The 18,048-nt window shown below is 38.9% G+C and overlaps 1 protein-coding gene across 1 annotated transcript in view; it reads right to left on the reverse strand.

Moving 5' to 3' along the window:
* Positions 1–9,331: 9,331 nt before the first annotated feature.
* The window catches only part of SMAD5 (SMAD family member 5), a 26,522-nt gene continuing 17,805 nt past the window's right edge, over positions 9,332–18,048 (reverse strand). The window contains exons 5-6 of the mRNA XM_006753532.2: positions 16,072–16,328; positions 9,332–14,355 (exon numbers count right to left, since the gene is read on the reverse strand). Of these exons, the coding sequence (XP_006753595.1) occupies positions 14,212–14,355; positions 16,072–16,328 (401 nt within the window). The 3' untranslated portion in view covers positions 9,332–14,211. The remainder of the gene's footprint in view (positions 14,356–16,071; positions 16,329–18,048) is intronic.

The following is an 18,048-nucleotide window of genomic DNA, read 5'->3' on the forward strand; positions in this document are numbered from 1 at the left end:
GGTTCGCGTCTCGCTACCAGCAGTCGGTGTGAGCCAGGCAGGGCGGGCCTGACCTCAGGGGTTCGATGGACCTGACCTCTGGGAGTCGCCAGACCCAAGACCCTTCCTGACCTCGAGCGGCAACCCGGGCTGCCTAGGTTGCCGTCCTGGTAGCCCTGGGGTACCAAGGTTCTGACCCCCTGGCAGAGCCTTTCTTCCCCGGGACAGCGGGTCCAGCTGGGACATTCCTGAGAGAAGGCGCACCGCCGGCTGACTTCCTCACTTTGCGCACGGAAGGGGCAGGCACAGAGCGCAGGCAGTTAGGACCTGAGCGTGAACTCAGCCTGACTTTGTGAAATGATGGCCCTCGGGGACCGCGTGCCCCAGGAGACGCGGAGTTTCCCTGGGTCCCGCCCCGGGGTCCGAGGACCCAGCTTTTCCTGCGGGCACGGATGGAGGGGAAGCCGGTCTAGAGACACAGGGTCCCGCCGGGAGCAATCTGTAGTGGGAATCCACGTCCCACATCTCCAGGGGCCGCATTTCTACAATAAAACCTCACCGAATTAGACCCAGTGCTGAGAACGCTCTGGTCTGTCTTTGCGCCACTTTGGAAAGCGGGATGGGGGCTGGGCACCCTTATGAGCATCCTGAGAGCCTAGGGCTGCCGCCTCCTTCCTTGCTGTGGCCCAGGTCAGTTTCAACGCAGCTTTCCCCCTGGATCAGTCAGTTACTTGCCCTGGGAAGTGTTTTTAGAACAGGACTCAAAGAGGAATTGCTGCCTCTTCTGCTGGGGGAAAAAACAATTGCCCTGAAAGGGGGCTCCGTGGCAACTTTTCCTTCCCTGTCCTCTCCTTTCCTCCCTGGGCCTGAACCCTTCTAAGAGCTATTTCTGGATCAGAATCAGGTGGTAAGGAAGGGCCTAAGGGTCAGGTGATGGGGACAGGAGGCAGAATTTCTTCCCAAATGAGGCAGGCAGCCAGCTCTAGGGAGCACAGCAGGAAGCAACGGATGCGTAAACCCGCCAGGAGACAATCTCAAAGAGCCTGAGAAGGAAAAGTTGTGATAACCTTGACTTTTCAAAGTGAGCCTAATTCTAGGGAGTTTATGGGCATTTGAAATTGTTTCAGGAGTCACCTGGCACTAGAGCTGAGAGAATGTTTGACTGAAAAATGATTTGGTAGATTATCTAATCCAGTGTTCTAACCATTTGGGGTCACTTGTGTGTCGAGAATCTGAAGAATGCTGAGGACACTTGCCTCTGGCAGAATGCACACAGGCACACAATTCTACACACCTTTGTACAACCCTTTGGAAAGGGTTGTCAGACACTGAAACCTGTCTAAGGACCCAGGCTAAGTCTGGGAAATGTGTGCTAGGGCTGGAGTCTCCTCACCACTTCCTCACCACTTCCCACTTGTGTCTAAGAGTCCCTCCTGTCAACAGAGATGAGCAGAAGACATTTCACCTTGGGCTTAATTATTAGTTTTGGAGAGCTAACACCAGCCAAGTGCTAATGGTGCTAACTCTGTGATAACTCACAGAACATTTTAGTTTGGTCTTTGGAAATGACACCAGATCTCTCCAGGCTATACAGCAAGGTTAACTCAGCGAATCTGTGTGAACCTTGGTTGCAGAAACAACTAAATGGAATAAACGTAAGGAGTTATGAGGAACCCTAGCTGGCATAATGAAGTCACACAATGCTACTATGGGGGATTGATCTGGGGGCTGGGTGGAGAGTTAGGAGATTAATGTAGAGGCAGAGTGTTCCTCTTCCACATCTCCCCATGGACAGACCTGAAGGCAGTGTGCAGAATGGCCAGAAGCACACGTTCTGGAGTCCCACTGTCCAGCTTTAAACTCCAGCTCCATTGCTCACTGGCAGTGTGACCCTGCACAACTTACTTAATCTATTTCACCAGTGTGCAAGGAGAGGTTGGTGGTTGATTCCCGGTCAGGGAACATGCCTGGGCTGTGGGCTCGATCCCCAGTAGGGGGCGTGCAGGAGGCAGTTGATCAATGTTATACTCTCACATGGATGTTTCTGTCTTTTCCCTTCCTTGCTCTCTAAAATTAATAAATCAATAAACTATTGAGAGAGAGAGAGAGAGAGAGAAGCTGGCCCACAAACAAAATGTGGTCTTCCTGGGGACTACAAAAAAAAGTACCAACAAACAAATGCAAGGGTTGATCCTTGCTGGGGAGAATATGAGGGAATGATTAGCTTAGAGGTCACCTGGAGTCCCTGGGCCAGAATCAGCTAAAGTCAGAGTGATCCAGGAGGCTGTTGGGATCCCTTCATAAAATACAAGGCACACAGAGGTTAAAGCTAAAAAGTGCCAACATGGAGACAACTTGGAAAGCATCCCTCTGAGGTCTCTAAAGGGTTGCAATGGCCTCAGCCACTGAAACCAAAGGCTTCAGTACTTCAAATGAACAGACCTTTCTGGAAGAAACTCCTAGGTAACTGGGCCTGCAGAGATGGAATATAGAAACCAAGGGGGGTCAGTGAGAGGAACTAGTCTAAGGTTCTATTTTTTGTCAGCACTGTGACCCTGGACAATTTCACTCGCTTTTCTAGGCAAGTATTAGACCAGTTGAGCAGTAATGGTTCCTTTCTCATGTTGGACCTAGTCCCAGATTTTCCCTGGAAAGCCGGGATGTGGCTGCATTCATGTCTGCCCTCTACTGATATGCAGGTAAGTGGACTACAATATGGTAATTGTAGGTTTATACACACTTCCTCCTGATCTCTGCTCTTCTGCAGTCCCATGATGCCTTGGAACCACCTTTGGAGAGCTGGGCATGGCAGGCTAAAAATAGAACCCATGACATAGGTGTTTGGACTGGGAGCAGACAGGAAGGGTGAGAATATACTTTTGATGGGAGGTGAGGGGTGGGGGTGGAAATTAGGAAAGTGGTTGCAGATGCTAGGTAACAAGGAGAAGCAGCATATTGTAGTGACCGAGAGTCTCAGTCCTAGAGCGAGGTAACCTGACCTTGGTCATCCACTCTATGCCTTGATGATGTTTCTGGATGTCTGAGAGCCTCAGTTTGCTCATCTTCAAAATGGAGATAATAGCATCTGCCTCATAGGATTTCCAACATTGCATGAGACATTATAGGTAGTGTTTAGCTCATGTTTGATATGTACTAAATCAGCAGTTCTCAACCTGTGGGTTGCGACCCTTTGGTCGCCTAAGACCATCGGAAAACACATATATAATTACATATTGTTTTTGTGATTAATCACTATGCTTTCATTATGTTCAATTTGTAACAATGAAAATACATCCTGCATATCAGATATTTACATTACGATTCATAACAGTAGTAAAATTACAGTTATGAAGTAGCAACGAAAATAATTTTATGGTTAGGGGTCACCACAACATGAGGAACTGTATTAAAGGGTCGCGGCATTAGGAAGGTTGAGAACCACTCTACTAAACGCTCTGAATGTGACCTATCATTCTTACTAAACAGGATAATCATTCCAGAAATGCTTGCAGTAACACAAACGCTAAATGCTTTCCCTCAGTGACTTGCAGTTCTTTTTAAAAGGCATGTACTATCTCAGAACAGTAAAGGGGTCTGCCGTTTCCCAGTGTATCCAAGCTGGAAGGCAGCTGTCCTCGGTCCTTTCTCACTGTGCTTTCCACTACACTAACTCATCCACTCATATGGCTTCAGGTGCTTTTCAAATAACGCTCTCCAGACCTTATCCCTGAGCCCATTCAACACCTCCATTTGGATATCTCATAAGGAACCTAAAACTCAACGTCTAAAACTCACCTTTCCATATAAATTGGGTTTTCCTCCAGTCTTCTCCATCTCAACAAATGGCATCCCATTGCCCAAAGTAAAAAATACATGGTAGTCATTTTTGACCCCAAACTGTTCTTCATCCTTCCCACATGCAACACATCACCTCCTAGACACCACTCTACTCCATCTACTCCCTTCCATCTCCAGCAGCACCAACCGAACTCAAAGCCCAGCATCCACTTTTGCCTCTCGCCAATCAACATATACATCTGATCCAGATATTTGCTCCAGCCCCTGTTTACATTCTAATGGCTTCTCCTGGATCTGAGGAATTAAAACAAAACTCTAATCTTGACCTACAAGACCCAGCATCATCTGACACCCAACAACCTCTCTAACATCATCTCCTCACACTCTTGTAGTCCAGGCTCTAGTGACTATGGCCTTTCAATCCCACAGGACTCTCCGCCTAAGCTGTTTGGTCCTACATTTGGCCAATGCCTTCTTATCCTTCCAGTCTCAACTTAAATATCTCTTCCTCAAAAAGGACTTGCCTGCCTGGCCAGCGTGGCTCAGTGGTTGATTGTCGACCAAGAGGTCATGGGTTTGATCCCCGGTCAGGGCACATGCCCGGGTTGTGGGCTCAATCCCCATTGGGGCTTGCAGGAGGCAGCCTATCAATGATTCTCTCTCACCATTGATGTTTCTCTCTATCCCTTTCCTTTCTCCTCTGAAATTAAAATATATTTTTTTTTAAAAGGACTTGCCTGAGTGCAGATCAGTTTTATTCATTTATAGCCCCCAATCAGCTCCCTTATCACAACTATTAAATAGCTATACACGTCATAGCCTAATTAATGTCTCTCTCCCTACTCACACGGAAGCTGAGGTCTGGGACAGCATCCATCGTGTTCACTACTGCTTTCCCAATGCCTGTCGTCGTGATAAACACAAAATAGGCAATGAAGTATTTGTTGAATGAAACATAGTAGAAAAACAGAGCTAGAGGTTAAGATAAATTTGTCCATGGGTTCTTCCTCTGAACTCTTCCCCTTTATTTTCTGCCTTAAACTTGTATAAGATGAAATATTGAGTTGAACTTTTCTTATTGATTCGTAGTCCCCAGTGGCCAGTTTCCTGGAGGTGGTAATCCGAAAAGTTGTTAGCAACTGATATTTCTTGTCTCCGTCTATGTAACACTCCATTATTATTGTATCTCCCACAGAGACTAAAAGAACATACAATTTAAATGTTTGTTACTTTAGCTGTTTCCGCTTGAATTACCCCTTTTCCTGCAGGGATCCCGAGATCTTTACTGTACCATTCATACGCCTTCTGAATTGCCTTGACAAAGAATCAGCTAAATGACTACTTCACATACCAACTTCCTCACCTCTTCTTGGATTTAGATCAAAGATTTCCTTCTCAGCAAGTCCCCTGGCTTTTTGATCTAAAACTTCATCTGCCTCCCTCCCCAACCCCCTGAATATTTCGAATCTCCCTTTCCTGCTTTTCCGCCTTAGAACTTACCACTACCTGTGCTATATTTCACTTAGCTTGTTTTCTGTCTCTGTAACCAGAATGAAGCTCCTTGAGGGAAAGAATTTGTTTTATTCCTTTTATCCTCAGCCTGACATCTTATAGGCCCTCAAATATTAGTTGAATGAATAAGCAACCAACCAAATACTGCTCAGGACCAGAAAAGATAGTCAGAAAAACAGAAGCAGAGTCTATTTTCAGTTTCCTTCTCTATTCTGCTTTTTCTCCACCCTCCAAAACTGGAGAGCCCTAACTAGATGGGGATTGAACACACTAAACTGTTGGTTTCACTTTCCATGAGGACAGGAGGTGACTCCCTGCTGCCCAGCGTAAAGCCTGACTTGCAGAGAACACTACAAGTGTTTGGAGAGGGTAAGTGAATGAGCAAGTAAGTATTAATTAAGTTACATTCTAAACTGTTGTAACAAAGAACACTCCCCATCTCCAAGTTTCTTGTGCACATATAACCTTCCAGGAGTAGCACAGCTATCACCCTATCCCCTGGCTTTTAGGCCCACTTCAAGGTGGTTATTCTAGTTCCTGCCATCATACCTGCATTCTGGCCATTGGGAAGGGGAAAGGAACAAGAACATTACTCTTTGGTGCCTTATGCCAAAATTGTGCTACACTTCTGCTCAAATCCTATTGGTCAGAAATTAGTTACAAGGCCACATCCAGCTAAAAGAGAGGCTGGGAAATGTGGAAATGTGGTAGGCAGCTGGACAGAGGTGTTCTGTAATTAACAAAGGGGAGAATGGGTGTTGGTAAACTTCCAGTAACTCATTAAACAGACAATAAAAAGAAAGCACCATTCTTTTCAGATGCTTATCTTTGTAGTCTTACTGCTAATACTAACTACTTTGTGCTTACAACCATCATCACCTTCACTGCTGTATAAACACATTCTGTAAAATTCACAGAATTTTATGTCAAGAAAGGCAACCAAGGAATGTTTATTATTAATTAATCTTAACTAATGGTGGTATAGCCCAAATCCTCCTGTGCTTCCCTCCCCACTACAATCACACGTAGTCTTCAGCAAAATTAATCTTTTACCCTGTAGTACAAATATAGGTCATTATGTTGTCTTTATGGGATCTAAACCAGGGCGCTAGAATCAAACTACTGGGCTCTTAACACTGCCATCCCTTAAGTTATAAAATAAAAACTACACTTTTTTGGTTATTTTCTCATCAAATACATCAAAGAAAGTAAATCCTTTCTCTAGGAAAATATTAACTGTTACTTTGTTAGGTTCTCTAACCAATAATTCCAGGAACCTGATAACTTTGGAACAAAGATCCAAAAGTTCAGAGAATATGAGTGTTCTAGTTTCTCCTTTCTTCTCTTTTGAGGCATGAAATAGAGATCTAATAAAGTGCTGAGCTAGAATCCATTCAACTAAGAATTCTCATTAGACAATTTAAAAGGTGAGTCCTAGTACTCTCATTCATCCAACAAATATTGGAGTGCTTACAAAATATGAAGAACTGTTCTGGCAGTGGGAACATAGGTCTGGTCTCATAGAGCTGAAATTCCCATGAGATATGACAATCTATAAAAAGAGTAAAGAAATATTATATATGTAACATGTTAGATGGTGGTACATGTTATGAGGAATGAAAAACTTTCCTTTTCTTCTTAATGCCCAGGATCTTTTATTCCCTTTCTGAATGCCTTCCTAGATTAATCCCAATTGGCTTTTTTTTTTTTTTTTGTCACTTCAGTCATCTCAGTAAAAGATCTGGATAGATAGGTTTGATGTTATACATTTTGAAAAGGTCTGCAATTGAACAAAATAAGAAATAGCGAAGATAGCAAATGCTCTCTGATATGGAATTCAAGAAACACTTTAGACCCAAACAAATTTCTCTGAGAACCCTTTCAAAACAGGAGCTATATCTCCACCCATAATTGCTAAGCTTTTGTCAAAGAAAGGAAAGGGCCAATGTAGGGTGATTACCAGAACAGGTTAGAAGGGTACACACATAAAAGTGTAGTGGTTAGCTAGTTTGTGGTTTTCCGTACTGTTAAAATTCTCCACATTTATCTCATGTAAAAGTATTTTAAATGAAGTAACAGGTGAGGTTTTTATTGGGTGGGAGATAGGTAGGAGAGTAAGGCATGCTAGAAGGAAGCTTTCAAATTCATCCCCAACTTCAAGACTGCCTCAGGAAATGCCTCTCAGGAAGTGTGTATATATCCACTTGACAGAATATGGGTAATGGAAGAATGTGCACCACCAATCCAATGCCCTCCACCTCCCGCCCAACATGCTCTAAGATGGAAATGGTGAAGCAAGCTGCCAACAACTGCTTTTTATGTTTTCCCTCTAGCCTCGGTCCCCTTGCCTCTAAAATACAACCACGAAAAGTGATTTAGATAAAAATACCGATTCTCCCTCACACAAGTCAGTTTATTAAAAATAGGCTTACAAATTCAGCAACAACCAAAACCACAGTAATATTTAAATATTCTTTGAATCATGTATACTACAGAACTCTTAAAAGTACTTTCTTATAAGTTTGCTAGCCTGCTGATACTTGTAAATACTTATACAAATAAACTGCATCAAAACTGCTGTAATATGGAAAAGCTTTGGCCATCAAGTCTCAGGTCTAAAACTGGAGCAATTGATCCCCTCATCACCGAACTCTTTGGATAAAGCAATTTGAAAACTAATTACCTTAAATCTGAGAGAAGTCTAACACCTCTCATTGTTCACTAAAACCTTTTGCCAGAACAAATGTGTGGGTTTTTTTTTAAATATCCTTCTAAAACAGCAAGTGAAGTCACTACTAAATACTTTACTAAATAAATGCCTTATAGCCGAAACCGGTTTGGCTCAGTGGATAGAGCGTCGGCCTGTGGACTGAAAGGTCCCAGGTTCCATTCCTGTCAAGGGCATGTACCCTGGGTTGCGGGCACATCCCCAGTGGGAGATGTGCAGGAGGCAGCTGGTCGATGTTTCTCTCTCATCGATGTTTCTAACTCTCTATCTCTCTCCCTTTCTCTCTGTAAAAAATCATTAAAATATAATTTTTAAAAAAATAAAATAAATGCCTTATACTTGAAATAAAAAGGCATAAGAAGGAACTGATTTGAATAATTGGATTACTTTGATGTAATTTTTTTTCTCTAAAGAGAATAGTAAGAGCTGTTATGTTTACTATTTGGTGTTAAAATATTTAGTTTGGGTTTTTCTACTTTTCTATGGGCACACATGAACTTTCACCATCCCTTCCTAAGCAGGATGTTTACATTTTTAGTATATGCAACAGACGTGGAAAGGCGTGCACTTGATGGGGATAAAACTAATCTGTGATTTAAAATTTTTTAAGATGGAAAAAATAAAGAAAAGCAAAGCTAATTCACAAAGCGGATAATCAAGGGTTGATCTACCAAAGTCAAGCAACATCAGAAACAATTCCTCTAAATCAAAGAAGAGATGTAAGAGATAATAAAAATATGAGTTCTTATATGCCAGGCACTGTTCTTAGTACTTTATTTGTATCATTCTATTTAATCTTCCCCAAATCCTATGAAGTAGGTAGACTTTTACTTTGCAGATCAGGAAACTGAGGCACAGAACGGTTAAGCACAAGCTAAGGGTACAGAGCTAAGAAAGCTCCGAGGGCCAGGACTCTTATGTAGGCAGGCAGCCTCCAGAGCCAGCTCTGCTACGAGCTATTCTATCTCTGGATCATGGGTCAAGACCTTCCACTTATAGATGGATCTAAAGAAGGGAAATTTGTGGTTAAACTAAAAAAACCCAGACTTTAGATCCAAATCCTTTTTCAAGACAGAACAAAACTAGCAAAGAATAACACATCAACACTCTTAGAAACAGAATGGGAAAATATTAATCATTCTGAGCAAAACCTCATGCGGAGTGGCAAGACATGATATTTCCATTTTCTATCATTAGTGCACAAAACAGCTCGTCACAGCAACTAATACTCTCTCTTTTTTATAACTCCAAAGAAGCAAGTTAAGTCAAAACAGAGCACACACACAAAAACAGAGAAACACACACACACACACATTAAGCAGGTTTTGAGGTTTATTAAAATAAAGTATTAGCAAACAATATGCAAAAATGAAGTTCTTACGAGTTATGGCTTTGAAAAGCATAATATAGTAAAACCTAATACATTTTTATAAGTATAAAAAAGATAACAGAATGGAAGCATGTTGCTAGAATTTCACTTTCTACAACATAAACAGAAGCAGAGCAAGTACAAATAAGAAGCAGACCTATAGTGCAGCCATTGGTTTGGTCTTTATTATCTGCATATAGAAATATCTATTTGAGAGAACATGGACAGGTACATATAAACATCCAGTTTTCATTATAATCTTATCCAATTTTAAAATAAGTAATTTTCAAAATGTAACTTAACCAATCAGGTTAAAAAAAAAAACCCACTTCTATTACCTTCAAGAGTCCCTACAGTTAAAAGACTTTATGAATGAGAGCAACATCTGCAATGGGAAATCCAAATCTAAAAGATTTTTCTTTTATAAAGAACCTAGGCTTGTCTGACCTCACTGGAACTTGGTTATAGCTAACACCAACTGGTACCTAATAATGGGGATAAAAACCTATCTTACACAAAATTCTGAACTTTTTAAAAACAGCATCTTCAAATAAAACCTTACAGGACAATAGAATGATGATTTTAAGAATGTTAAGAACAGATTTAGATAAGAACCATGCAAACCTTTTTCACTCTGCCATGAATGACAGGAAAATCCTGCTCTGACTAGATCTTTTCAACAAAACAACTCATCACTGGTTTTACAGCAGTTGCTACCAGCAAATATTATAGCATAAGCTCTTACTTTAAAAATATGTATTTATGTAAAATCTCTCATTGGTTTTTAACCATCCAATTTTTGGGTAATACTTCAATTATAAGATAGTTGTATGTTAGAAGATAAGTTTCTATTATTAATAATCCAGTATAACAACGGCTTGATAAACACTGTTACCTCTTGTAGTCAGGGCACGCTGAACCTGAACTGCAATCCAGTGGATTCCAGAGAACTGTCCAAGTTTCTGTGCAGCAAGTAAAATTGTTGCTGCAGAAGTGATGCCTTGAATTCTCACCTTCCATACATGGATCTTCTCTGAGAAGAAAACCTCCCCAGAATCCCACCTGCTTCCATGAGGAAAATGCTGTTCAGGGGAAAACAGGTATCAAACCTGAGATTACCCCCCTCGAAAAGCTACCCTAGTTAATAAATGAGGAGACCATCCATAAACCAATACTTACGAAAACTTGCTCCCATAAAAATCACCAACACTTCTAAAACCACCAGGCTACCTACTACCTTAAAAGGTCTGTGTTTATCTAGCTGATGAGTATGAGGAGGAAACGTTTATATTCCTACGAGAGACTAAGTGAGGCTTTAAATAAGAAGACAAAGAAGAGCTCTCACGTTATTAAAAGTCAACAGGTCCAAAATTTAAGTCATCATTGGAAGTTGAATTCAATAATTGCCTAAAGGTTCTTCCTTTTTCGAAAGTATAAAAGGTACTAATATATTTTAAGTGGGAAAGCGATAATAATCCAAAGTAATATTAAGCAAATAACTAGAAAAAGTATGAAAAAATGGATCTGAACTGGTATATTAGATGCTCTCTATAACAGAAGCACAGAAATGAAATGTACTATAAAACCTTAGAGTCCCTCTGCTATTGGTAGGATTTGATTTTTTGTAAAAACTTTCTCCTTCAGCAGAACACTATTACAGGAGGATCATTTCCAGCAGGTCCCTTCAAATACAGAACGTTCTTTAATGTGAGCCCCAATTCTTGTCTTGATAATACATTTCAGATCTGAATACTTGATCATTTTACATCCTAAAGGATGTATTACTCTCAAATGTATGAAAAGTACATGGCTACATCCTCTTTCTGTACTATTAGATGTAGCTTCTTGAACTATCTAGTAATTTTACACTGGATTTGACCTCAGAAACCCAGCCAATTCTATTATCACAGTTTCTTACATAACAATAAAATGTGAAAAATTATTTATGTTCTGATGTATGTATTTGACATTTTGGTTGATGTCTCCTTTGAATTTTCTCTAAAGAAAATATGTTAGCTTTAATAGGCCAATAACATGCTTATAAGTTTTCATTTCGTAATTTAAGTCAGGCAATACCCACCAGACCATAATATCCATTATGTAGCGATGTTAGTCAAATGCATCTCTTAAATTCTGTTTTCTCCTCCGCCAATCAGCATCTTCTGTTGCTTTAATTCATTACTGAAATCAATTTTGATTCTAGTCTTCTTTTTGCATTTACCAAATTGGTTGTAATTTTATTATTCCCAGACTGTCTTTTCAGCTGGCATATATTAATATGTTGTATATGCTATCAAATGTGATTATTATAATGTGGCAATGTTTTATAAACCATTCTGGAAATTAAATAAAAACGTAAAACTATAATTTTATGAAATAGGGTCTTTCAGAGGTACTTTCTTTTCATTAGTCAGAATTTCATTTAGTTTTCAAAAATCTTACTGGCAACTTTTATTTCCCATCCATGGATATTGGGCATCTTTGGGAATCATAGAAGCAGCCAGATTAAGTTTTCATTTAAAATCCACGGGTGTGGAATTGACAACTTTTAGTAAATACAACAGACTTCTACTTCTCCATGAAACTCTTAACAGTTAATAGTTTCAGGACTGTCATTTATGAGACACAGTTCCTTAGAAAAACCACAGAAAAGGCCAATCACATAAAATCCTGCTAACTCTAAAAGCTGTGACATGAATAAAAACTATTTTTAGTTAACTCAATGGAAAGTCTCAATAAAACAATTCCATAGTTTCCTTCAGTTCAAGCCCACTGAGGTTGATTACATGTTTCTATCATTCAACCTGGTGTTTTTTCCTACAAATTTGTTCCACAAGTTGTATCATAAGCCTGGTAAGCAAAAAAAAAAAAGGAAAATAAAAATTGTTCTATCACTAAGCAAATAGTATCCTCTTTCAGATGGCTGACACAATTACAGAAGACTGATAATGTATGTCATGGAAAACGTATGTTTAAGGCTCAGGGGACTGTCAGAAAGTATCCTCCAACCCAGCCAAGGGCTGTGAGCTGAAGCACATGGAAGGCACGTCATCTGAAAGAACTAAAACCATCCATTGGTTGCACTTTGTAAAAGCAATAAATAATGTCACAGAGAACAAAAAGAATCACATTCTCCTTTCCTCAAAAAACGTATTTACTTCCTCACAAAAGCAGAAAGGGTCAAGTAGAAAGTCAAACCAAATGAACATTTTAAACACAAAACTGACATAGCTCCATATAGTACTACAAGACACCAGAAAATAAGCTTTTTCTGATAGGTAAATTAGGTCACATTTTTCAAAATAATGTCTTTGTTCTCATGCCAGAACTAAGTGTCCATCTGACTGCTCCATAGAAAAATGGGTAGAGTCTTTTATTCAAACCCTTTGAGCATGACTGATTAAATGGGTATTTTAGGGTTTTCATGTCTTCCCTTTCTGAGAATTGTGTTCTTGGTGATTAGCATTCACATAGGTACTAAAAAAAAAAATGTAAAAAGAGCATGCATGGTAACTGACAGAACAGTCTGTGTTCTTTGACACATGAAGTTTTTAAATCAGCTATCTCAACCACCACTGCTGATTCATTTAGTTATCACCAGTGCCCCCAACCTCAAGGCTAGACTGAAGAGGCTTCTATGGCTACAGCATGCAGGTCCCTGCATGGGGAGACAGATGTAATAAGAGCAATGGGATTAATAAGTACATGACTTTTCAACACTAAAAACATCCATAAAACTGGAATTAAAAAGGCACCTTAAGCTGGGGCTACAGAACAACAGTATTATAATCTAGGCTGAAAATACAACAAAAGCTAAAAAAAAAAAAAAAAGTATAACTTCCTACAACTGTAATCTATAAATTGCAGTGTTTGTTAATACAAAAGGGGTACCAAGGAAGTAAGGATGAGCATGTAAGTCCAAGTCACTTGAGTGTGTTTCACAAAAGATTACACTAAAAACTGTCACCCATCAAAGTGCAAAATAAAAGATTAATGCATGTCAAAATTAGAGTCCTTGCAACACTGGCCGAAAGCAGCAACATAGCTGACCAAGGCCGTGCATGCGCTGCCGCTAGCTATAAAGTAGTACTTATGGCAGGTTCTGAGTAAATGACACATACTGGACACCTGTTGTTGGCAATAATTTTTTTAAAAAGGAAATGTTTTACAAAAGATATACTGAGTGAAGTCACAATACACTGACAAACAGTTAGCTGTATTAAGTGTAAATGTTATGATGTCATCTAGAAAACTATCACTTTGCTCTTACTGGACACTGCTTGTTACAGCAGTGCATAGTGTTCCTTCAAATACAAGATTCTTTTTTATAGTTTCTCTTAAGTCCCTATCATATGCTTTTATAGAACAATGAATTAGACTTTTTAAAAGTTGGTGGGACACAGAAACTGGTAAAAGTACAGCTTCTTAAGGATCAAGAATCAAAGGGAAGACTTTTCACTGTATATCCTCTTATTATACGATTATAATTTTTCATTATGTGTTGTTTTTTACTTTTTCAAAAATATTTTAACAAAAAAATTTGTTGAGACAATAAGGCAAAAGTATGTTCCAGTTTAAGATTAATGCCAAACTTTTGAACTGGGGCATAATAATTTTTCTGCATCTTTCACAACAGTTTTGAAAGTTAATCACGTGAACATTAATACAAACAAATGTAGATTCATCACAAAATACAAATGTATTGGTCACAATTATGTAAAAAAAAAAAAGCTGTTTTCCATGTAAGCTCACAGTATCTGTACTGAAAGTTTCTCTAAAATTAAAACAAGTCCACTAATAACATAATTGAAGAGAATACTCTGCACTATGAAACAGAAGATATGGGGTTCAGAGGGGAGCCCATCTGAGTGAGGACTTTATCCAGCCACTGGAGAGGCCCATGAAGATGAATCTCAATCCAACATGGGGTGCTGGTAACATCTTGCCGGTGATATTCTGCTCCCCAACCCTGTGGAAATGAACCAGTTGAAACCAATTTTAGGGCACTAACAAAAAGATACTTTAACAGTAGACATATGCAGAATATACTTTAAAAAAAAAATTACAAAACCAATCAGCATTCACCATGGAGTTAAAATCAACACAATAGCTGCATTATTGAAAGATATATGCATTTTTAATAACATAATTCCATTAATAGAAACCCTTGGAACAAATAATTTCAGATCTCTTTATTTAATTTTATAAAGTTAATGCTTTCTAAAGTGCAATATCTCAATTTAAAACTTAATATTTCTTCAGTGAGATACATCTTAATTTAAAGGGATAAATAAAACATATAAATAGCCTCATATAAGTTCACATCGGATTTTGTCACCAAAATTTTTTGCTTCCCGGTTTTAGCAGGTTTTTATTTTTTAATCAAATAAGGCATTGTAGATCTGATCAAGGCATGTAAGTATAATTTAAGTGGCAATCACATATCAATTATCCTTTAAAATGGGAAATTGCTGGGATGAACTGAGCTAGAACACTTTATTCTAAAACTCCAGACAACGATTAAAATTTTCTCACTTTTACTTGCCCTGATTTATCAAACTCTCTGCTTTACCACTTACAGTAGTCCTGGCCCAGGAAAAGTAAAGTGGGGAGCCAGTGGTGGTGGTGGAGGGGGGAGTGGGGGAGGCACACAGGGGAGAGGGCACAGGATAGGGGGCGCAGAGTGGTGGTGCAGAGGAACAGAACAGGAATGGGAAGACAAAATTAAATATGCAAAAGTCAGGTTTCTACAGTAGGGAGGGAATGAGGACCTTCAAGGCTACTGATAAACTGATGCTTATGACAGACCTATAACGAAGCAGCAAGGAAGCACTGGACTGTGGGACTGAATGCCAAAAAGAAAACACCCACACACAGCATTTGACAGTTGCTCTTGGGCTAAATCCATAAGGACCAAATACAGGTTGCTTAAATATATCACTAAAATTATTTCCAAATTTTGTTCATGAACCATCATCATCTTTGGAATGCCAATAAAATCTGGTCAAGAGTAAATGATAAATTTGAAAACTTCTTTAAACTTTACAAATTCTCAATAACAGAACTTAGGTACAAGGAAAATAATTTTAATATCCCAAAGAATCCTTTAAGTTACTCTAATGGGAGCTAATAATAATTTAAATTGCTAAAACTAGGGAACTTTAAAAGAAATGTTAATATTAAATGTTCTCGCCCGGCCAAGGTGGCTCAGTGGCTGAGCATGGACCTACAAAAAAGTCCTGGTCAATTCCCAGTCAGAGCCCAGCTTGTGGGTTGGATCTCCAATGTGGAGCATGAAAGAGGCAGCTCATCAATGATTCTCTCTCATCATTGATGTTTCTATCTCTCTCCCTCTCCCTCTCTCTAAAACCAATAAAAATACATATGTATTTTAAAATGCTCTCTAGCAATTTAGCCTTTAACTTAAATTCTTTATAAACTCAGCCCCTATTCATCATCAAAATCAGTATCATGCATTTTATAATGTTTGGTTTATAAAATAAAATCATAGACCTATCATGTGGTCAAAGTTATAGATTTAAGAATTTCATTTAAAACCCTATTAAATCAGGTCAAAATTACCACCTTTCATTTAATAATAACTTTTTAAAAATTATATTCTACAGACATATAATATACATATTCGCAATGACTCAAATTAAATTACAGGTCACAACCCAGTTACCTTGACAAAACTCATTCGAATTGTACACATTTTGGTGAGCTCATATACTGCTTCAAACCCATGATTGACAGACTGAGCCAGAAGCTGTGCAAATTCTTGATTGTTAAAAATTTTGAGGCTGCAGCTGCTGGGAATCTTACAGACAGTGGTAGGATGAAAGCCGTGATGAAAGTTGCAGTTCCTACTCTGTACAAATATGCTGCTATCGCTGAGACACTCTGCATACACCTCTCCACCAACATAGTACAGATGAACACCTTAAAAAGACAGGCATTACAAGAGTCAACAAAGCAGTATAATGGAACCAAAGAGGCTGTATGAGATGCAACCAAGAACACCCACAAATCTATAGCAAACTCCCCAGTCTTTAGATAGAAGGTACCACTAGATGGCCTTACACTGCCACAAATAATCAAGAGGTTAATGTCTACATAAATCTAAAATTGTCCTCAAGTAACTAACACTTAAGACTCAAATTGGCAGCATAAGAGGTTATTAATTCCTATGGCTTTTTCCCCTTTTCCAACAATCAGTTATCTCTATGAGAGAAAGCAACAGAAGAAAAAGACAAAAGGTAGCTTATGATGAGTCCTTTCAAAGGCACGCTTGGTGCTATCAACTATCAACAGAGCCATTTGGCAAAGAGTTTTGCACTCCTTTTGCTAATGGAGGGAAGAGTAACATTAAAAAGCCACACACTCACCAAAACCCCAAAGGCATATGTGTACATTCAGGCCACAAAAGGGCCTGTAAATGGCAGATTTACCTTTCCTTTAAAATAATATTTTTGGCCCTGGCAAGGTAGCTCAGTAGGTTAGAGCATTGATCCCATACACCAAGGTTGTGGGTTTGAACACCAGTCAGGGCACATATAAGAATCAACCAACAAATGCATAAATAAATGGAATGACAAATCGATGTCTCTTTCTCTCAAATCAATAAACTTTTAAGAGATTAAGATAAATAAAAATTAAAAATATTTTTGGTATTTAATATAAATAAATATGAACATAGTTACAATATTAAAAATTCAAATTATACAGCTAAAGCTGGAGTTGTTCTCAACTATTTACTACTGCAAACAGTGCTAAAAAGACCATCCTTGTACATACATACCTCTGCACACCCATGAGTCAGAGACTTGTATTAAACTGAGACATTAAAAACTTTTCTTTTCTGAGCAAATAAAGATGACCCTTAGAAGAAAGGGTCCTAGAACTATATATGCTGGGGGGAAAGGGAAAACCAATTCTAGAATTCACAAAGTAGATTTCTCTTGAATTATTCTACTATAGTGAGAATATTAATGCATAGAAATGAGGCATTTCACCGAAAAAATCAAGTTGGCTAAAGTCAAAAGAGAATGGAAACTTTCTTTTCAATTTATTTTTGGCCATAGTATTTTTCTGAATCTTTTCTGTAAGAAATTGCATTACAATTTATTTACCCTTGTTCAGTATTTGGACTAAGATTTTCTCAAGTCAAAAAGCATTAAGTGATAAAAACAGAAGTTCTTAAGAAAGAGGCAATACACACTCTACCTGGGACAGACTTCTTTTCTGACCACTTAATAAAAGAGACTCTGACATTTCACTGCAGTGTGAGAAGTTCTTTGCTTGTTATGGCAACTGTCTTGTAGGACAAATAATAAATAAATCTTATTACTTGAATTAAAAAGTAGAAGGGGTGATGGTGAAGCTATGGAAGATTTATATCATTCAAACTGTATTTCCTACCTGTAACTCTTTTCCTCCAACATAATGGAAATTCCTATATGTCATCTCAACCCAAAATACTCCATAAATATCTAATCTAATAAAAGAGAAACATGGTAATTGGCATACGACCGCTACCCTTCCCATTGGCTAATCGGGGAGATATGCCGGCAGCCAGGCAGCTTGAAACTAACATGAGGCTTGCTTGCTTCAGTGACGGAGAAAACCAACGTTCCCTGCCTGCTGCTGCAAGCCTCTGAGA

Source organism: Myotis davidii, unplaced genomic scaffold (genome assembly GCF_000327345.1).
Source record: "Myotis davidii unplaced genomic scaffold, ASM32734v1 scaffold471, whole genome shotgun sequence".
Taxonomy (NCBI): Eukaryota; Metazoa; Chordata; class Mammalia; order Chiroptera; family Vespertilionidae; genus Myotis; species Myotis davidii.